This window comes from Centroberyx affinis, unplaced genomic scaffold (genome assembly GCF_046629955.1).
Source record: "Centroberyx affinis isolate AG114_WGS23_722 - 3 ecotype Tasmania unplaced genomic scaffold, CSIRO-AGI_Caff_v1 ptg006730l_1, whole genome shotgun sequence".
NCBI lineage: Eukaryota > Metazoa > Chordata > Actinopteri > Beryciformes > Berycidae > Centroberyx > Centroberyx affinis.
Window position 1 is genome coordinate 72,501 of NW_027283414.1, and position 22,500 is coordinate 95,000.

General features: G+C 41.4%; 2 protein-coding genes across 2 annotated transcripts in view; one reads left to right on the forward strand and one right to left on the reverse strand.

The window, feature by feature from the left end:
• Positions 1-6,639, reverse strand: part of phyh (phytanoyl-CoA 2-hydroxylase) — an 11,520-nt gene extending 4,881 nt beyond the window's left edge. The window contains exons 1-5 of the mRNA XM_071513052.1: positions 6,566-6,639; positions 5,180-5,235; positions 4,257-4,367; positions 3,071-3,239; positions 1,827-1,908 (exon numbers count right to left, since the gene is read on the reverse strand). Coding sequence (XP_071369153.1) covers positions 1,827-1,908; positions 3,071-3,239; positions 4,257-4,367; positions 5,180-5,235; positions 6,566-6,631 — 484 coding nt within the window. The 5' untranslated portion in view covers positions 6,632-6,639. The remainder of the gene's footprint in view (positions 1-1,826; positions 1,909-3,070; positions 3,240-4,256; positions 4,368-5,179; positions 5,236-6,565) is intronic.
• Positions 6,640-8,687: 2,048 nt separating this feature from the next.
• cdk17 (cyclin dependent kinase 17) overlaps positions 8,688-22,500 on the forward strand; it is a gene marked incomplete at its 3' end in the record, with an annotated part of 53,885 nt that continues 40,072 nt past the window's right edge. Inside the window, 1 exon segment of the mRNA XM_071513051.1 lies at positions 8,688-8,909.

Here is a 22,500-nt window from a genome sequence, read left to right on the forward strand (position 1 = left end):
GGATTCACACTGTGACTCGAGTCTGAAGAGACAATTCAAGCGTTTCAGTGAGTAAGCGTTCTCTCATGACCTTTCCCACAGTAACAGCAGGTGGATGAACCTTTATAGCTGTACTGTGATAAGAAGACTCCAACTAAAAGACTTGAGACTCGGTGGCAGAGATAAACCCGCTTCTCTGATCAAATCTCCCCTCTGCTCCGGTTCAGAGAAACAGTTTGGGCAAAGTCCAGGAGGTCTGACGCTCCAGCTGACCGGACGAGAAACAAGTTCACCACACTGATCAGATCCTCCATCTCTGAGCAGGTCACAATGCAGAGGTGGGATGTAACAAAGTAAAAATACTTCATTACTGTACTTAAGTAAGATTTTCAAGTATCTGTACTTTACTCAAGTTTTTCTTTCACTGAAGACTTTTTACTTTTACTCACTACATTTCAAAAGAAAAATCTGTACTTTCTACTCACTACACTTTCAAAACAGACTTGTTACTCTCGGGAAATCAACTGATTTTCTAAAAAAAAAAATATTTTCAGCATCAGACGGCTTCCATCCCGGAAACAGCTGATCAAGAGCCAGATGTGATCGGCTGCTTGTTCAGCAAAGCGACACCAAAAATTAGGGAAAGGGAGAGAGAGAGAAGCAACACGAAGAAGAGAGAAGCAACAAGAGAGAGAAGCAACAAGAGAGAGAAGCAACGTTAGTGAATTCAGCTGCTAGGGTTCAGGTTCCTGATCTGAGCTGCAGACTCTTTCTCATCTGGGATTCAGAGGAACGCTCAACAGAAAACCAGTTTAGAACATTAGAAATGACTTTTTTAGAGAACGACTTTTACTTTTATACTTTAAGTAAATTTAAGTCCAAGTACTTTTATACTTTGACTTGAGTAAAGGATCTGAAGATTTGAAACGGTACTTCAACTTCTATCAGAGTTTATTTTTTAAATGAGTATTTGCACTTTTACTTGAGTAGGGAATCTGTGTACTTCTACCACCTCTGTGAAAATGCCAGTAGGTGGAGAGAGAGGGCTGGAGAGTCTTGAAACCAACATGATCGCATAAAAAGTCGTGAAATGAGCTCGAACTCTGAAATATGATTTGCTGTCTGTGAAGATGAATTTGGACACAAACAGACTTCTAAACATTTTTTACCATTCTGTCTGGTTAATATACTTTGTTTTACATTTGTTATGTTTACAGTATTTTTCTTCTCTTTTCTGATGTCTCTACATGTTTATGTTTTTTTTCTGTCATTTCTGTGGGTTTTGTGTTGTATTGTTATTTTTGTTAAGTAAATAAAAAAAAAAACTGCTGCATGTGTTTTATGTTTTTATTTTGTTTCTTATGTGTCTTTGTCCTTTTTTTTTTTACCATGTTTCTCATGTGTTCTTGTGTAAATGGCAAATAAACTTTAAAGTTATGTGAAAATGACGTTCCTCCACCATGAACTGAATTCTGTGACAAAAACACAAATCGGACTCGACATTTTCAGCTAATGGTTGACTAACAGTTCAGTTTAGTCGACTAAAACATCTTGGTTCAGGTCAGTGAAAGGCTTTGGTCGGTTAAATTAGGAAAAACTTCAGCTAAAAATGACAGTTTCCTTCTTACAAGCTGGGAATTGAACTCCAGTCTCCGACATTGAAGTGAAACTCATCCTCCACCCTCCACCCTCCACAACACCCAGCCTGCCACTGAGCTGCTGCACTGAGACTCTGCTGCCTGGTTACAGTCGTGTCTCCTTCAGGGAACCGTTTTCATGCTGGGAAAACTGAATTTAACATCAAGTCGAGTTAACAAGTCGATTAACGAGTTAACGAGTCGCTGTACCTGCATCAGGAGGCTTGTTGATCAGCATGGTGTGCATGGCCATGATGTTCGGTCCGGTGAAACACTCCACATACTGCAGGATCTGACAGAGACAGGGACCAGTTTAACATATCATATATTTTACATTTTAGGCATTTACATATGGAGTTATTGTAGCAGTCTTACATTCTATGGCATACCAAGATAATCAATCAATCAATCAATCAAACTTTATTTATATAGCACCTTTCAAACAAATCAAATGCAATTCAAAGTGCTTTACAAGTGATTAACAAAATGTAGAATGTTAAAAATGGATTTAGAGACTAATGCACCAAAACAACAACAAAAAAACCCCAAAAAGTTAACTGAATAAGACAACAATAAAAGATGGGTGGTTAAGATAATAAAAGCAAGCAATACAAATAATAATAAAAATAAAATTATGAAATACTACACAAAATAAATTTATTATAGTAAAACAGTAAAATGTTAATAAAATAAAATAGAATAAAATAAATAATAATGATCAACAGTGAAATGTTGATAAAAGAAAATATATAAAAAAAAATAATAATAATAATAATGATAATAAATAAAATAAGTATAAATACTAAAACCATAAAATTATAAAACACTACATAAAAGCCAGACTGAATCGATGGAGTTTTAGTTTACGTTTAAAAAATATCAATATAAGAAATCAAAGATAAGAAATACTAAAAATAATAGCTAAGGAGAAAGGTGGAAGTGAGTAGAGAAGGAATAAACAGGTGAGAGGGAACGTCAAAGACGCCTCATGAAGCATTTTAACACCAATAAATCATCACCACATTTATTTTGAGACTTTAGTTATAAATAAATAACTAATAAATAACTAATAAATAAGTCAACACTTCATTTCAAGATGTTTCTATTTTTACTTGTTTTCAATGCAGACAAATTTCACGCACCAAAGTAGATTTTCTATTGTGTCTTTTGATATGGTGTATGATTTTTTAAAGGTCTGTTTTTGATCATTATGCCAACCTATCTTAATTAATTTGACAAGAATATATTAATGTTTAAAAATGCTACATATGACACCTTTAAATATGTCTCCAAAAGATTAGTTTTAAGCCTACAAAGATTCAGATTTAGATTCAGATTCAGATTCAGAAAAGAAAGGAAGAAATGTACATCTTTGGAGAGCCAAGAGTCAAGGCTGTGTATGTGTGTGTGTGTGTGTGTGTGTGTGTGTGTGTGTGTGTGTGTGTGTGTGGTACCTGTGGTAAGGCGCAGTAGCGGAACAGCTCTGGATCTTCCTGGAAGTCCTGGAGCTTGGAGACGGCCTTCTGGTCCGGGACGAACTCGGACTTGGCGATCACCACGTCCCTCATGACCACCAGACCCGGGACCTGCACCTCCCGACGGCAGATCCGCTCAAACGCCCTCCTGACACACACACACACACACACACACACACACACACACACACACACACACACACACACACAGATGACATCACCAACTATCCACAGGTCTTTAAAAAGTCAGAAAAAGTCTTAAATTATCCAAATTAAAGGCGTTAAAAGTCTTAAAAATTTCTTTTTTAAAGGTCTTGATTGTTTCACTAAGTAATTTCTATTTTTTTAATTAAGTTTCATTTTGATGCAAATAGAAAATTAGATGTATTTAATGATGTTTTTTTTATCTCCTATTCTATTACTTCAATATTTCCATAGGGACATACAGTGAGTCTCAATAGCGAGTTTATAATAATGACGTTTTCATACTTTACGGTACTTTTATCTCCTATAATATTCCTATAATATCCCTATAGTCAGTGGTGGAAGAAGTATTCAGATCTTTGATTTAAGTAAAAGTAGAAATACCACAGTGTAAAAATACTTTGTTACAAGTAAAAGTCCTGCATTCAAAATCTTACTTAGGTCAAAGTACAAAAGTATTAGCATCAAAATATACTTAAAGTAGCAAAAGTGAAAGTCATTATGCAGAATGGCCCATTTCAGAATCATATATATCATGTTATTGGACTATAATTATTGATGCATTAATGTGTTCATCACTTTAATGTTGCAGCTGGTAAAGGTGGAGCCAAATTTAATTACTTTATATACTGCTGGGTAGCTTAACCTATAAAAATATATCATAATTTATTTGTTGATTTATAATTTGTATTAGTAATCTAAATCTGCAAAGTAACTAGTAACTAAAGATGTTAAATAAAGGTAGTGGAGTAAAAAGTACAATATTTCCCTCTGAAATGTAGTGGAGTAGAAGTATAAAGTAGCATGAAATGGAAATACTCAAGTAAAGTACAAGTACCTCTAAATTGTACTTAAGTACAGTACTTGAGTAAATCTCTATAGTTCCTTACAGTTTTTGTGTGATATCTGGTGTTTTCACAGTCAGATGAAGTTTAATCTCACTGAAGAGTTTCTGTCTCACCTGAATCTGTCGATGTCGTCGTCGGCCACAAGCTTCTTGATGACGATGAAACCATTTTCCTCGTAGAAGAGCCGCTGCTCCGGGGTCAGCAGCTCGCTGTCAGAAGTGTATCTAAAAAACCCCACAAAAAAACACAAAAAAACACAAAAAACCACAAAAAAAACTGCATGATTTAGTGCAGCTGTTGTTTGTTTGACTGGATGGAAACCTGCTGCAAGAGACTGAAAACCTCTGTTTCTTATTGGCTGAAAACTCGAAACTAAACTAAAATCTGTGTCTCTATGCTGTGTTGCAGCTGATATCGCAATTGTAATATTCAGAAAAATAATCACAATATGATTATTTGTGAGTATCGTTCAGCTGGGAAATATCGGAAACTACAAAAAAGTTCCTACATGTCCTACCTGTAATCACCACTAGGAGGCAGATTTTCAGTGAATCTGTTCAAGTCACGTCGGATTTACCCAGCAGCATGGCTCTGTGACGGGTTTTCCATCGTTTTTTAATACAATGGAGTTCTATGGCTGCTGGGACATGGCTGCACTGGGACCAGGATACATGGATGAGACTTGTTAGCAAAGTCATCAAATGTTGACGTTACGCTAAGCCTTAAAAAACACCGGCCTTATCCTTTAAGTTTTGACCAAAAACAATCAATCAGGAATCAGAGCAGGAAGTGCAGCAGATTACGAGCTGCACCTGAAGGCAGCGTGGTGAAACGAGTCAGAGGTGACGGGAAAACAAAGTTTGTTTAACGCCGAGTCAGAGAATCTGCAGCCTGAGGCAGCAGCTGGTGACAGACAGACAGGTTACAGCATGACAGTGAAGTTACGGTGACAGTATAGTGAAACTGTAGTGAAGTTATAGTGAAATGATGGTGGAATAACATGAATAACATAAAAAATAAAAGTGTGTGTTCTCACCTCAGAGTGTGTGGCTGACAGCTGCTGACGCTCAGACCAGAAGTCGGTGAAGCTTGCTGAGAGAAACCAGTCAAGGAGGAAACACTGGTGGACCTGAGACCAGAAACAACCCCATCTAAACTCAGCTGACTGTCTGTACTCCTGTATCTGCCTTCAGATCAGGGCTGGGCGATATGGTTGAAATCAATATCATGATAATCGTAAGGATTTTTCTCGATATCAATATATATCAGGATATGGTTCATGTATGCAAAATCACGTTAAATAATCAAATTAATGTTCATCTCATTGAACCGAATGGTGATGTTAGGTGTGATGTCAAACAAAACAGAAATATTCAAATAATATTCCCACCATACCTCATGTTATCAGAGTTTTTAAGTAAAATTTGCTTGTCATCATCAATTCAGACTGCAGAAATGTGTGTCACGATATCAAAATATCTTCATATCATCACCATATGATTCCACTGAAAGACGATAAACGATAATATTGAATTATCTTTATGGTGTAAATGTTCAGGTTACTTCAGGTTGATGTGGTTCAATGGTTAAATCTTCTTTAAAACAAAGGAAAAGGCAAATATCAAGGCTTGGTGGTGGCATGGAGGTTATCCTTCAGTTCATTTAACACTAGATCACTATTTATCCAGGTAAGTGATTCTATAGTTACTTTTCTTCGTTACTTACCTTAAAAGTAACTCTATTAAAAGTAACAACAGTGATTACATGCCACATCAAAGTGGCCTGTGCTGCTAAGTGGGTCGCCAACTTGCCAATCATTAATTAGGGTTACAAAATGTAATGTCGCGAGATTTTCACTTTTTTCTACTTCTACAAAAAAAAGAAAGAAAATGAACCAGTATGAAAGAAAAGTTAAAGTAACGACGTTCAAATCTTAAAAAGTAACTAATGACAGATTACAAGAACTGAAACCTGACGCGTTAAACTGCAAATAATCACAAAGTAACGTAAAGTAAAGTAACACATTGATCCTGATGTTAACTTGCAGGTCGATCAGATCTGACTGTGCAGGTTCAGGTTCAGGTTCAGTCTCCACCTGCAGCCCGCAGCTGAAGAACCACAACACAGGCTGGCCTCCGCCCAAAATAACGGTGAAGCTGCCGAGCCGATGAGAGCAGCGAACAGATTCATCCATAAAGCATTCATAAAAATAAACAGAAGCTATCAATTATAATATATAAAGTGTAGGTTTTTCCATCTGGCCCGCTCCCCGCCCGGGACCCCGGCCTGGCCTGCCGGGCTGCCCGCCGCTCCGAGCGCCGAGCCCGCCCAGGGGATCCGCTCTCCCCGCTACGACATCCAGGACCGACCCGGAGAATAATAATAATCATAATGTATAAAACCACCCAGCACGGAAGGATACAAGCAGAGCAGAGGATCGATCGAGGTGATTGATCAGCAGCCGGAGTCTGTCCGCAGCTCGAGACATTTTTCCGTCTGTCGTCCAGTCAGTTAGGAGTAACAACAGACAGGCAGGCAGGCAGGAGGCTGACTGGGGGAAAGAGCATGACAACACACACACACACACACACACACACACACACACACACACACACACACACACACACACACACACACACACACACACACACACACACACACTGACACATGATGACCTTCCAATGCAAACAAGCTTCACTGAGTCAAAAACAATGATAGGGGGGGAAAAAAATAGGTCTACTCGTCTCTTCTTTACTTTTCTTTCCTTTTTATAACAGCCACCACTGAAACTCTATATTTTTTATACTATACTACTATACTATACTACTAATACTATATTAAGAATATAACATTACAAGTCAGTAATTCCTTAATTCCAAGGCAGACATGTACCTGTGTGTAATATATCTTCCCTTATGGAAAAATAACTGCAGTAATCCTGTAATAAGGCTGAACAGGATACGAAGCAAGTAAATACTTTTCATTGTCAGATATGATTTTGTCCAGAACTCCATGACTGTCTGTATTGTAGGCAGAGAGATAACAGAGATACTATGAACAATACAGTCATTCTTCTACATTCTCCAATTGTGTTAACTTCTTATAAATGAAATAATGCTGAAGTTTAACAATTCGTCAGTTTGCTGGGGACCCTCTGGAACCCCCTCAAGGATCACTGGTGGTCCCCGGACCCCACATTGAGAACCACTGATATAGGCTACCAAAGGAGAAAAAAACACCATAAAGTATGTTAAAGGTCACTATTGTATAACACAAACATTGTGGGTCTCTATAGGAACATTATAGTGTTTTATGGGGGGTTAAGATAATAATAACCTATATTTGAGCTAGCCTATTTCAATAATAATCTTTAATATTTTACCAATAATGTTTATTAGCAATATCTTAATAATAATCTTGGTGTGAGATTCTATAAGCTGTGATGCAGCTGTGATCCAGCAGGAGGCGCCACACAACCAGTAATTGATCCCAGTGGCTGTAATGTTGAGTCTGAACGGTTCATTTCCTCCTCGCTCCACCAGCTGAGTCAAGCTCTCCAGAGTTAGACAGAGCGAGACCGGAAGTATAGATGTGTAACTTTCAAAATAAAAGCATGCAACTTGTCACTTTTTGGGGGAAAAAATAGAATAATTACGTATTAATTAAGGTATTAATAATAGCCATTAGGATAAACTGTGGGTAAAAATTGACTTTTTCACGGCAGCAAACATCCTCTCAAGTTGTCTCATATATATTTTGTGATTGAGTATTTTTTACATCTTGCATAGCCTTATGATTATAATATATACAGTCAAAACGATATTTAGGGTGAGAACACAATGTATTTCGTTTATCAGAATCAGAAATACTTTATTGATCCCCGAGGGGAAATTGGGTTACGTTGCAGTTGCTCACATTCTAGAAGAGAAATATATATGTAAGCATAGAGAAATTATAAGAAAAATAGAAATAAGAAAATAAGAAATATGTAAAATATGTGCATTATACTACAATATATTACAATAATAATATAGAAAAAAGAGAAATAAGAATTATGTACAAATATATGCATCATACTACAATATATACAACAATGCAAATAATTAAATAATTATTGCACAGTTGAATTATTGCACAAAATTATTACCAGAATCAGTATTGCACAGTTTCAAATATAAATTATAAATTATGGGGTTATAAAACCACCAGATTCCTCCTCAAATATATTCCTTATTTTCACTATGGTTCTTCGTATTACTTAAAAAAGCAGTACTGTTCGTCAACAATGCTTTTATTTTGACAAATCTTACCGGATGCAACTCATTTTCGTCGATAGGCTTTTATCTTTTAAATTTGAGACCGGAAACAACACTTATTCATCAACAATGCTTTTATTGTGAAAGTCGTCACCGGATGTGCCGTTCTTGTCCACGCTGTCTGACTTGACAGGAGCTAGCTTGCCTGCCTCGCACCCCTCCCGTCTCATCTGTCGACAGCAGATCCTCTCCCAGCCTCACAAACTGCTCTCCCTGCCAGAGAAACGGCGTTTGGGGGATTTTGTTTCCAGCCGTCCGTCCTTCATCGTCATTTTTATGTGTTTTTGAGGATTTTTTTTTTTTCCCCTCGGAGCGTTTGGAAAGCCAGCCAAACACACACGGAGCTGTGTTTTTTAGGCTAACTTTAGGTGGGCGGACAGAGCGGAGGAGGGCATCCGGCCTGGCAGCTCCGGAGAGTCGGCTTGGAAACGACGGATTCATCATTTTCAGGTGAGATTGGCTCAAAACGTGTTTTCGTTGATAGTCGTTGGTGTCCGATAATGGACCCCGTGACGTTACACCGCGCCCGGCCGCCGAGGACGAAGCCTGCCCGTACCGCTGCGCTGTGGACGCTGGTGTGAAATGACAACAGAGAGGAGAGGAAACGGGCAGATGAAGCGGTGCTGCCAGGCGATATTTCATATTTTACAGCAGCCTTCCGTTTTCCCCCCGTACAACCACGACTGCCCCGCTCCGTGCCTTGATTACAGTTTAAACCCAAGGCTTGTCATTCCGTTATTTAGGGTGAAAATACGGTGGTTTGTTTACAAAACGTGTGCAGTCTGTATCGGCAGCCAGTGACAGAAACCCTGTGATACGTTTTTAGAAGGACGCTATACACATTTCACAAAAATATTATAGGAATACCATAGGAGATTAGTAATCCTATAGTACATTTTAGAAGGATACTATACAGATTTCACAGTCAAACTCCAAGTCCCTATAGGAATATTATAGGAAAACCATAGGAGATCAGAAAAATGTCTATTGAATACCATAGAGACACTGTAAGTTCTTATAGGAATATCAATATGAATAGTATATTGATACCTATAGGAGATTAAAATACAATGAAGTATGATAAGGCCACTTTAAACTCACTATTTAGCACCATAGACACACTGTAAGACCATATGGGAAAATTATGAATATTATAAATATTCATCAATATATCCTCACATGGGATTAGACATAGGGACAACAGGATTAGATTTATTATCTTGCATCCTGTATGGATCGTTGTGGCTTTTGCATGGCTGTCCTGTGATCTAATTAAAAATAAATCATATGATCTAAATCATATGATAACCAGTGATGTGGTGGGAAATAAACTGTAACCTCTAAACCTCCAAACATCCCCACATAAACAACAATCTGTTATAATCTCACTATCCTCATACTAATATATTACTAATATATTTGCATCCTAATGATTTAATATCAGCTGTGTAAAGATGGCTAAGCTCTGTTCTGTTGATTGAAAATGTCGGTAAACTGAGTTCAGGTGGGCTCATGGTGCGTTCAGGTGGGCTCATGGTGCATTCAGGGGGGTTCACTGTGTGTTCAGGTGGGCTCATGGTGTGTTCAGGGTGGGTTCACAGTGCGTTCAGGTGGGCTCATGGTGTGTTCAGGGGGGTTCGTGCTGCGTTCAGGTGGGTTGACAGTGCGTTCAGGTGGGCTCATGGTGTGTTCAGGTGGGCTCATGGTGCGTTCAGGGGGGTTCATGGTGCGTTCAGGGTGGGTTCACAGTGCGTTCAGGTGGGCTCATGTCATGGTGCGTTCAGGTGGCTTTATGGTGCGGTCAGGTGGGTTCACGGTGCGTTCAGGTGGGTTCACGGTGTGTTCAGGTGGCTTTATGGTGTGTTCAGGTGGGTTCACGGTGCGTTCAAGTGGGCTCATGGTGCGTTCAGGTGTGTTCACGGTGTGTTCAGGTGTGTTCGTGGTGCGTTCAGGTGGCTTTATGGTGCGGTCAGGTGGGTTTGTGGTGCGTTCAGGGAGGCTCATGGTGCGTTCAGGTGGGCTCACGGTGCGTTCAGGTGGGCTCACGGTGCGTTCAGGTGGGCTCGTGGTGCGTTCAGGGGGGCTCATGGTGCGTTCAGGTGGGCTCACGGTGCGTTCAGGTGGGCTCACGGTGCGTTCAGGGGGGTTCATGGTGCGTTCAGGTGGGTTTGTTGTGCGTTCAGGTGGGTTCATGGTGCGGAAGCTCGTATTTACGGTAAATACTGTTAGACATGTCTTGAACGCAGCGTCAGCCTCCAGTTCAGCCTGGTTGTGATTTGAATAAAACTGAAAACGGAGACTCTTTCACTCTGAGATGACAGGGAGGTGATCGGTGACAGAGCTGAGCCATGTGGCTCAAAGCAGTTTGGGGATTTTGTTCGATAGATATACATCACAATATGACTCACATATGCAAAAATCCCATGTTAAATAATCAAAATAACATTAATCCCACTGAACTGAACGGTAACGTCAGGTGTGATGTCAGACAAAACTCATTTTGTCTGTTTTTTAAATAAAATGTGTTGGAGAGACAGTAAAAACCCTCTGTCTTCTTCTGTGGTGGACTAAAGGCTCAGATCAGATTCTGTCTTCTTCTGTGGTGGAATAAAGGCTCAGATCAGATTCTGTCTTCTTCTGTGGTGGAATAAAGGCACAGATCAGCTTCTGCTCTTATTTCCGGTCTGATGAATAAATAAATCATCTGAGTAGATCTGAAGCTCCAGTCCAGTCCAGTCAGTCCAGGTTTCTGTAGATCTACCAGAGCAGATCCAGATCTCCTTCCTCTGTCCTTGATTCTGGAAAGATAGGCCAGTCGAGTGTGTGCGTGTGTGTGTGTCTGTCTGTGTGTGCGTGTGTGTGTGTGTGTGTGTGTGTGTGTGTGTGTGTGTCTGTCTGTGTGTGTGTGTGTGTGTGTGTGTGTGTGTGTGTGTGTGTGTGTGTGTGTGTGTGTTCTCCCAGTAGCTTGCGGCTGTATTGACCCACATTGAGATCCAGGCTGTTGGTTGTGAGGGTGATACCCCCCCCCCCCTCCTGTCCCCCCCTCCCTCAGGACAAACTAATTACACTGACCCCTGCATACCCCCCCCCCCCCCCACACACACACACACACACACACACACAGTCTCTCTCTCTCTCTCTCTCTCTCTCTCTCTCTCTCTCTCTCTCTCATATCTGATGTCTCTCGGCCGTATCGCAGCACTCATATTGATCTCTCTGTGCATTAGGACGCATAACGCAGGAACATGAGAGCTGAGAGCATGTACATGTATGTTCTCACACACACACACACACACACACACACACACACACACACACACACACTCTCATGGGACCGATACATAGAGCTGATGTCGGCTTTTTATTGAAGGAGAATTCCAGCTGTGATGAATGTGAAGCATTTCTCCTTTTTTATTGTTTTTTTTTTGTTGTTGTTGTTGTTGTGGGAACCTGAAACTAGAGGGATTTCCTCTCTTTTACATTTACATAACTTTATTTTCCAAACTGGTAAATTTCTTATCAGGCAACCACTCAATTCCTGTCATTTTTTTAACTTTTTTTTTTTGGCATGAAAATTGTCAATTTCTCGTTTTTTTTTTGGATTATGTTTTTGCCATTTTTTTGCCTAAAGTAGGTGGTTCAAAGTAGAGAGACAGAAAAGACTGAGAGAGAGAGAGAGAGATGACATGTGACAAAGATCCTGGGTCGGATTCAAACCGGTGACATCATGGATACTGAGCCAGCAGGACGCCTGAAACCGGTCAATCTGAAAGACATTGATTACTGAATAGAGAATCCACACAGCTCAGCCTCCAGAACAGAGATGTGACGGTTTACTGTTTGAAGGTTCACCGCGGTATCAAGTGACCACAGGTCTGAACCGTGAGCCTTTCCCTGTAACACTGTGCCCACGGTATAAATAAATGTATGTTGTGCAATGTGTAGTGGTCTAATGGACCGTAGTTGATCTGTGGTCCGTACAGATCCCCCCCCCCCCACGGTTCAGAACGCATGTGAACCGCAGATTAATTGCAAAGTTTAACCATCACAGTGTGAAATACAACTTCAGACACATGCTGCCTTCCTTCCTCCCTTCACACAGCTCCGCTCAGAGCAGCTCAGTCTCTCTGTCTGTCTGTGGCAGAGCCTTCAGTGCTGATAGGCTGTCACTCGAGACGTGTAACCAATCAGATGCTGTGGGCGGGACATTGAGCGAGACTACAGAGCGGAGACTACAGACAGAGAGAGGCCAAAGTAGCACATTTTTAAATTAATTCAATTCAGTTCTTTATATGATTTATTGATTGAGTTGATAGGAATTTGCCTCAGTGCAGCTCTTAAGATCAGACACAAAAACACACTGATCTGAAAAATGATCCGATCCGTGACTCAAACCGTGATCCGGTCTGAACCGTGAGTTTAGTGATCCGTTGCAGCCCGAGCAGTGTGCACACACACACACAGCACCACACACCACTACAGTGAAGGTTTCCTGTCCACAGCTCTGCTCTGACAGCCAGGGGAACACATGACACACATGACACACCACACTTCAAGTTGCTAACAACACTGAATTGCAACAGTGGACTTTGTAATTGAATATACATTATTAAACCGCACTAGATTACAAGATTGTTGTGTGTATTTTCCGTCTTTAATGCAAAATAAATGATCCGATGTTGCACTGCAGGGCGGACCCATGCGTTAAATATTTTTATGTAAATGTTACAATGCTAATGCATGAGAGTTTCAGTTAAATACACACAGACACACACACACACACACACACACACACGTTTCAGTTCAATACAGCAATATTTTTCTTCAAAGTAAAATACTTTTTTCGATGGGCCGTAGTACGATTAATTAAAAGGGGGAAAAAATTAAATTACTGTGAAATAGCGTATACCTTGGTGTTTTGGTAGATACTGTACTGTGAAACTTCATACCGTTACATCACTACTCCAGAATCCCATATGTGTTGACTCCTGCTCTCTGCACCTGTTCACCTCTCCTCCATCTGTCTCTCCTCCTGTCTGACACACACACACACACACACACACACACACAGGAGGAGAAGGTGTGTGTGTGCTGCGTTCAACAGCATCATGTTCTGATCGGTTTCTCTGAGCTCTGCAGTGTCTCCTCCTCCAGTTCAGCTGGTTTGTCCAGGTGAGAACGATGACCTTTGACCTCTGGTGGCACCAAATAAGGACCAGCAAGAGTCTCAGTCCTCTAACAAGAGAACCGCCCCGAAACGCAAGGGATTATGGGTAGAAGGAGACGGACACAGTTCCTCTGGACTGATGCTCATGTTCAGCTGTTTCTTCTTCATGTGTTCTGAACTGGTGTGAACACCACAGAAGAAGAGACAGACTATAATTAATCTGTGTGTTACAGTGTAGCAGTGATCATGTGTGTGTGTGCTTCTCTGTCCCACGCCACAGACAAGAATATCCCACAATGCTTTGCGTCAGACCTGACAGCTCTCACTGATGATCAGCCTCCAAAACACTGTTGCTATTGACAACCAGGCCAGCAGCTCACTCGCCCCCTCTCTCTCTCTCCCTCTCTCTCTCTCTCTCTCTCCCTCTCTCTCCCCCTCTCTCTTTATCTTTCTTTCTCTCCCCCCCTCTCTCTCTCTCTCTCTCTCTCTCTCTCTCTGTCTTTCTTTCTCTCTCTCTGTCTTTCTCTCTCTCTCTATCTCTGTCTTTCTTTCTCTCTCTCTTTCTCTCTCTGTCTCTCTCTCTGTCTTTCTTTCTTTCTCTTTCTCTCCCTCTCTCTCTCCCTCTCTCTCTCTATCTCTCTCTCTGCCTCTCTCTCTCTCTCTGTCTCTCTCCCTCTGTCTCTCTCCCTCTCTCTTTCTCTCTCTCTGCCTCTCTCTCTCTCTCTGTCTCTCTCCCTCTGTCTCTCTCCCTCTCTCTCTCTCTCTCTCTGTCTCTCTTGTTTATGTAACTCTGACTTGTGAAATGTCTCATTGATCAGGTGTGTGTGTGTGTGTATATATATATTTCCGGCCGTGTGTGTGTGTGTGTGTGTGTGTGTGTGTGTGTGTGTGTGTGTGTGTGTGTGTGTGCAGGACAGACTTTTTTTGGGCTACAGAAACTGTGTTCCGCCCCCTCTCTCTTCTTCGTTGGTGAGGAACGTCTGATGCTCTCTGTCTCATTTATTATTTAACCTGAAGAGCAGACAGGAGCCTGGCGGGCTGAACAGAGAGCGTAAAGACAGGGAGAGCGCACCAGAGCGTCAGATGGAGAGGAAATAACGGTCCCGGGGCTGATGGGAAGTGTCTCCCTGCCAATCCAGGGGGCGTTTCACAGGTTAACTAGTAATTATGCGTTTTTTTTTAGGACCTGGCTAATTCTAGGGCTTCATAATGAGTATAATTAGTGGAGCCTGGGTGTAGGGCGAGGACACACATACACACACACACACACACACACACACACACACACACACACACACACACACACACACACACACACACACAGCCTCACATCGGCGTCCCATTTCTCACATCACTACTCTTAAGTGCGGACTCTGTCACCGTTTAAATAAACTGGTTCAGGACAGGCGGGCGGGACCTGAAGCGGTTCCTGTTTCTGGATTTATTTTCTCTGCTCTAAAAACGATCCAAGAGTTTCAAGTCAAACAGGGAAAATTACTTTGGATTACTTTTTAAAGTGGTGATAGAAAACTTTGCCAAATGGCAGCAAGAGGAAACTGCAGTCCAGGCTTTTTGAACTAGAAACCCCGATCTCAGTGCCATGACAAAGCCAGAGTAAAACATCCGGTAATATTAATAAGCAGGCAGGTTGTGTTACTCAATGATCCAGTAGAAAGAATTTTACCTCTATTTCTATCACTCCCCTTCTCTTCACCTTCTTTGCCTCCTCTGTCAGCGGGTTTCTTTCTCTCTTGCCCGGTAGAGTTTCCACCGTCACTTTGGTTGTTCCACCGTCCGCCATTTCCGCTACTGGGGATAGCTACCGATAGCTACCGGGGAAAACCTATACTATTCCTCTTTTTGGTTGCGCAATGGATGACGCACTTCCTTTGTGCCGTAAGTCGAGCCTTCATTCTCCCGGGAGATCGAACCCAGTGGCAGACAGATTTGCATAGTGAAAGCGAGGCTTATAGGAACCAATCTAAACACTCATTACACTGTGCAATCAACATTTACTTCATAATGATAAGTTAAAGCAAAAAAGTTGTCTATAGGGTCTTTAATAAAGTGTAAATCTGTAGCAAGCAGTCAGCTTGTTGTGGTGTGGCTGTAGATCCATTCAGTAACGTTCTCAGTAAAAGTGAATAGTGTGATAAGGTGGATTTGTTTCCAAATGTAGGTTACTGTGACACAGTAAACTGTCTTGTCTTTAGCCCTAGTCTCTACTCCAAAACATGAAGAGTTGTAGCTTGAGAAGAGTCAGCTCAGTTAACCTGAACAAACTGTTAGCTAGCTAACTAGCCAGCAAACACACTGATGTTAATGTGAACACGCTAACGCTAGCTGCTACTAGATACGTTAGCTAGTGTGCTAATCAGATGTGTTAACAACAAGACAGTGATGGTTAGCTGACCAGATGCTATGGTTAGCTAGCTAACAAGCTGACATTATCTAAACACTAAATCAATCATATGGATCAGTGATGAAATCAGTTCAGTCAGAAACAGACAAAAATTAACCGTCTGTTCAATTCTGTTGAGACAGAAACACAGTCAGCTGTTCACAGAGCTGAGGACCTCCAAGATGGCCGCCGGAGGGAGGTGACATCACCTGAAGCTCTCCATAAGCCCAATAATATCGCAGATTATCACTTTAATGTTTTTTGTTTTTCATCCGATTTTGTGCTTGGTGTACGAATGAATAGTCTTAATTCCTGAATTCATAAATTGATTTGCAAAGCTGGTATAAAGCCACATGAATTAACTATTTACAATTGTTTTAATGGTTATTTTGCATATTTTATGACACTCCAGTAGGAGCCTAATAGATGCAAAATATTGTAATATTTCAAAAGTGACCAAATCAGCCAAAATTTTTACCATTTTTACCTGTGGTGTCTCATATATGGCCAAACAAAGACATGATGTGTGTGTGTGTGTGTGTGTGTGTGTGTGTGTGTGTGTGTGCACGTCAGCTCCACAGGTTGGAAGCTTGGGGAGTAAAAACTATTTGATGGATGCATTTGTAATTTCTAGAGCAGCACTATGCAACACACACACACACACACACACACACACACACACACACACACTCACACCACTCTCACACACACACACACACACACACACACACACACACACACAATCAGTCATATGAACTCAGAAACACTGATGATGGAAGTTATGTCAGCCATGCAAGGAATGTGGAAGAGGGGTGAGCTCAGTGTGTGTTCATAGTCTCTCTCATCTCTCTCCTCTCCTCCCCTCCTCCTTCCCCCCTCTCCCCCCCTCTCTCTCTCTCCCTCTCTCTCTCTCTCTCCCCCCTTTCTCTCTCTCTCCCTCTCTCTCTCTCTCCCTCTCTCTCTCTCTCTCTCCCTCTCTCTCTCTCTCTCCCTCTCTCTCTCTCTCTCTCCCCTCTCCCCCCCCTTTCTCTCTCTCTCCCTCTCTCTCTCTCTCTCCCTCTCCCCCCCCTTTCTCTCTCTCTCCCTCTCTCTCTCTCTCTCCCTCTCTCTCTCCCTCTCTCTCTCTCTCTCTCTCTCTCTCCCTCTCTCTCTCTGCTGTAGTTTATATTGGTTGGAGGTTTACACAGACACACACACACACACACACACACACACTCACACACTCACACACACACACACAGCCTCCTTCCCGCTGCTCTAAAAAGTGAATTTAGGTCACACCTCATCAAACACTTCTATGTGTGTGTGTGTGTGTGTCTATCACTTCTGTGTGTGTGTGTGTCTTTGTACAGTAAAACAAAGCCAGTCTATTTTGTGTTTGTGTGTGTGTGTGTGTGTGTGTGTGTGATGTCAGCTTGTATGAATGTGTTGGGTGTCACAGTGGATGTTTGGTCTCGTAGGAGAGCTGTGTGTGTGTGTGTGTGTGTGTGTGTGTGTGTGTGTGTGTGTGTTAGAGAAAAAGAGGTTAGGCAAATTCAATAGATTCGTCTTTGTTCACTCTCTCTCTCACTCACTCACACACACACACACTTTCTTTCTCCTCACACACAGTCTTTGTATCTCTCTGTCTCTTGGCATCACACCCTGCCCCGTTGCCCCCTGGGTAACCCGTCCCATCATGCTTTGCCAGGTGGGGGGGGGGGGTTTGTTTGCTGAGATTGGCTCCTAATCTGGAGATTAACGGGTGGCATTGTCTGAGCAGCAGCAGACAGGGATTACACACACACACACACACACACACACACACACACACACACAGGTCGGGTGTTAAAACAAACAGGGATTCAGTTCATTCATAAAGTCACTTTCCCTGGCAGTAAACACTCACTGTAAACAGCAGCGGTGTCTTCTTACACTCTTTGGAGACGCTGAAATATTCATCACACACACACACACACACACACACACACACACACACACACTTGTCTTACTCTTACTCTACTCTGCCAGTCATTCTGTTCTTAGAATCGGTGAAATAATGTAGATATAAAGTAGAAATGACATACGATGAAGTGATTACATGTTTTGACGTGATGTTGAATTTTCTTAAAAATCTAAATGAACAGCCGTGGTGTGTGTGTGTGTGTGTGTGTGTGTGTGTGTGTGTGTGTGTGTGTGTGTGTGTGTGTGTGTGTGTGTGCTGCGTTATGTTCCCTTCACAGAGCCATGACATGCTGGAGTGTAAACTAAGTCTGGATCAAGGTTATTATCATTAACAAACGAAATAACAAAAACTAGGTGTGAAAAAACATTTTCGTTAATAAAAACGGGGCTTTACAAAAAAACGATAACTAACTGAAACTGTATTGTGTGTGTACAAAACTAACTAAAATAAACTAAAATTATAGAGATATGAAATCTATCTTCCAATTTTTTTTTCAATTTTTTTTTACCTTTTTGAATCTCGCCCCCGACAAATACCCCATATTACAAAAAAGACTGAAACGAACACTGAAACTAATAACAACTAAACTAAAACTAAGCATTTTCAAAAAATAAGAACTAAACTAGTAAACCCGCTTTAAAAACTAATTAAAACTAAACTGAAATTGAAAACAAAAAGTCAAAACGAAATAAAAACTAATGAAAAATGCAAAACTATAATAACCTTGGTCTGGATAGAGATATTTTACTGTTTTCATTGCAGCTTCAAAACTCCTCAGCTGATAAAGAAAGGCAGAATAGAGGAAGCCTTGAAAGAAAAAAAACAGTCAAGCAGTTAAAGGCGTTAACATCATTTTACACATCTATTCATCTGTTTTCATGTTCAGACTGAGAGGGGGCGGGGCCACAATCCCTTATTTGGGCCCAGAATTTCCCATCAACCCCAAGCTTCCTCTTTGAGACGTTTCTTCTTGTCGTCTCTCAGATAAAAGCTGCAGAGAGCTGAAGCTCTGAGCGGCTGGAATCAGCTTCTCCTCCGTTCTGAGCTGAAGCTGGATCACATCAGGGAGGAAACAAGGAAGAGGGGAAACCTGATTGGCTGTTGCTGACAAACTTACTCCCCACAGTTATGAACTTTATTCTGTCTCTGTTGAGACTTCTGAACCCTAAACCCAAGTCCTAACCTTAGGGCGCTTTCACATCAGGGACCCGGGCTCGGATCCGAGTACGCTTGACCCCAGAGTCCAGTTCGTTTGTGTGAACACTGTGTACTGGACCCGGGTCCACTTGAAAAGGTGGTCTCGGGTACGGTTCATGTGGACTCGGGTGCGGTTCGCATCAGGTGTGAAAACTACTGCACCAAAACAAGGAAGTGGACTGTTGTTTACAATGTGACGTCATAACTATTCAACTGTCCCGTTCAAAACATGACCGAGACAGGATCTCTCTGGTCTACTGAAGAAATAAAATGCCATACTCTCTCTCTCTCTCTCTCTGTCTCTCTCTCTGTCTCTATCTATTTTTCTATCTATCTATCTCTCTCTGTCTCTCTCTCTGTCTCTCTCTCTCTCTGTCTCTTTCTCTGTCTCTCTATTTTTCTATCTATGTATCTCTCTCTGTCTCCCACTGTCTCACTGTCTCTCTCTGTCTATCTATCTATCTATCTATCTATCTATCTATCTCTGTCTCTCTCTCTCTCTCTTTGTCTCTCTCTCTGTCTATCTATCTATCTATCTATCTATCTCTGTCTCTCTCTTTGTCTCTCTGTCTATCTATCTATCTATCTCTGTCTCTCTCTTTGTCTCTCTCTATCTATCTATCTATCTATCTATCTCTCTATCTATCTATATCTATCTCTCTATCTATCTATCTATCTATCTATCTATCTATCTATCTATCTATCTATCTATCTATCTGTCTGTCTATCTATCTATCTATCTATCTATCTATCTATCTATCTATCTATCTATCTATCTATCTATCTATCTATCTATCTATCTATCTATCTATCTGTCTATCTATCTATCTATCTATCTATCTATCTATCTCTCTATCTATCTATCTATCTCTAGCTGTAGAGAGCTGAAAACAACCTTAAATTCACCTGTTTACAGCGTGACATCATAACTATTCGACCGTCCCGTTCAAAAACGTGACCGCGAAAATGACCGAGACAGGATCTCTCCGGTCTACTGAAGAAATAAATAAAATGCTTACTTGAAATTTGGGCAGACCAAAACAATACAATCACAACTGGACATTACACACAAAAATGCAATATGAGAAAGTGCGGGATGCGGTGTGTAAGTCTGGCAGCTCGGAAAAGACAGACTTCCGTGGTATGATGCAGTGGACAGCAGAACCGGCTTCTTCTTCTTCTTCGTGTTTATTGGCGGATCGCAAACCAACTAGGTGCATACCGCCACCTGCTGTGTCGGAGTGTGTAGATACGTAAGTGCACTCGGGTACGGAACAACATTACTAATGTGAAAGCTGAGCAGAGGGGGGGCAATCGTTAGGGCTGCAACTATCGATTATTTTCATTGTCGATTAATCTGTCGATTATTTTCTCGATTAATCGATTATTTGGTTTATAAAATGTCAGAAAATGGTGAAAAATGTGGATCAGTGTTTCCCAAAGCCCAAGATGACGTCCTCAAATGTCTTGTTTTGTCCACAACCCAAAGATATTCAGTTTACTGTCATAGAGGAGGAAAGAAACCAGAAAATATTCACATTTAAGAAGCTGGAATCAGAGAATTTTGACTGATTTTTCTTAAAAAATTACTCAAATCGATTATCAAAATATTTAGCGATTAATTTAATGGTTGACAACTAATCGATTAATCGTTGCAGCTCTAGCAGTTGTACTCAGGCTCGGTACGAAGCAATCGTACCTAATATGAAAACGACCTTAAATTCACCTTAACTTTAACCCTTAACTTTACCTGAACCGGACCAAAATGATCTCGCATGGAAAAACTGTCCTCAGTCTGAAGGTCTAAACCTCACACTGCTTCTTACAAGGATAGAGATACAAGAACACACACACACACACACACACACACACACACACACACACACACACACACACACACACAGTCACGTGGTTCAGTATTGGTGCCCAGTCCTGTGGGCTGGTAGTTGACATTCTCTGTTGTTCTGTACATCTCGTCCTACACCACTCTCACCATCTGCCTGCCTCTCTGCAGCTCACTCTGCACTCCAGCTCTCGTTATAATGATAATAATAATAATAATGTTTTATTGATTTAATGCTTTATTGATCCGGTATCGATACGTTCCAAACACCTGAGCTGTGACAAAAGAACCTGCTGCGTTTAAAGTGCTAATCCTCGGCCGGCATCCTCGCTTTTTTTATTCAGTCTCCATCATCTCTGTGGTGTTTCTGCTCTGCTCTTCCCACAGATCACCTGTCAATCAAACAGTGTGGGGGCGGAGCTTGGATTTTCTGTCGATGGCGGCTATCGCTGCTCATGCTAACTACCCAGTTCTTCTTCTTCTGTTGATTCCAAACAAACCAGAAATGTAAAACACAGTTTAGTTTACTGGATATAGGATGGATCACTGTTGAGTTAGAGCTAAACACACATTTATATATAGGGAAATGTTTCTGATTGTTACTGAAATGCTGTCAAGCTCTGAAAGCGTGTCGGAGAACTACAATGACCATAATGCATTGCACTTATGTGGCAGCAAATAGTGTTGGTCTGTCAGTGACAAACAGTCCTGCTGCTGCCGTCACTCGCTGAATAAAGCAGCAGAGTTAGAAACGTTGGCTACAGGGAAAGCAGAGGAGACTCTGTGCTTTTAGATTTACTTCAGAAAGCTGTCAATAATCAGATTGATTGATTGATTGGAGGGTAACAGACAGCTACTGCAGGAGAAAGTACAGTAATGAAAACCTCATTAGCTTTAAAACAGAGAGGCTTCAGTGTTTGAGCAGAGATAAGATACTGAGAGAAATGCAGCCAACATGTAGCCGACTGATACAGTCTCTCTCTCTCTCTCTCTCTCTCTCTCTCTCTCTCTCTCTCTCTCTCTCTCTCTCCTCTCTCTCTCTTAATTTCTATCAGCTCTGTCCTTCACTCTCTCTCTCTCTCTCTCTCTCTCACTCTTCATATCTATCCATCTGTGTCTCTCTCTCCCTCTCTCTGTCTCTTTCCCTCTCTCTCTGTCTCTCTCTTTCCCTCTCTTTCTCTTTCTCTCTGTCTCTCTCCCTCTCTTTCTCTTCCTCTCTGTCTCTCTCTCTCCCTCTCCTCTTTATCTCTGTCTCTCTCTCTCTCTCCCCCTCTCTCTTAATATCTATCATCTCTCTCCCTCTCTCTCTCTCTCTCTCTCTCTCTCTCTCTCTCTCTCTCTCTCTCACACTCTCTCACACACACAAAGTCAAAGGTCTCATATTAACACAAACAGGGGTTCAGTTCACCCATAAAGTCACTTTCCCTGGCAGTAAACACACTGTAAACAACTTCTTCACACACACACACACACACACACACACACACA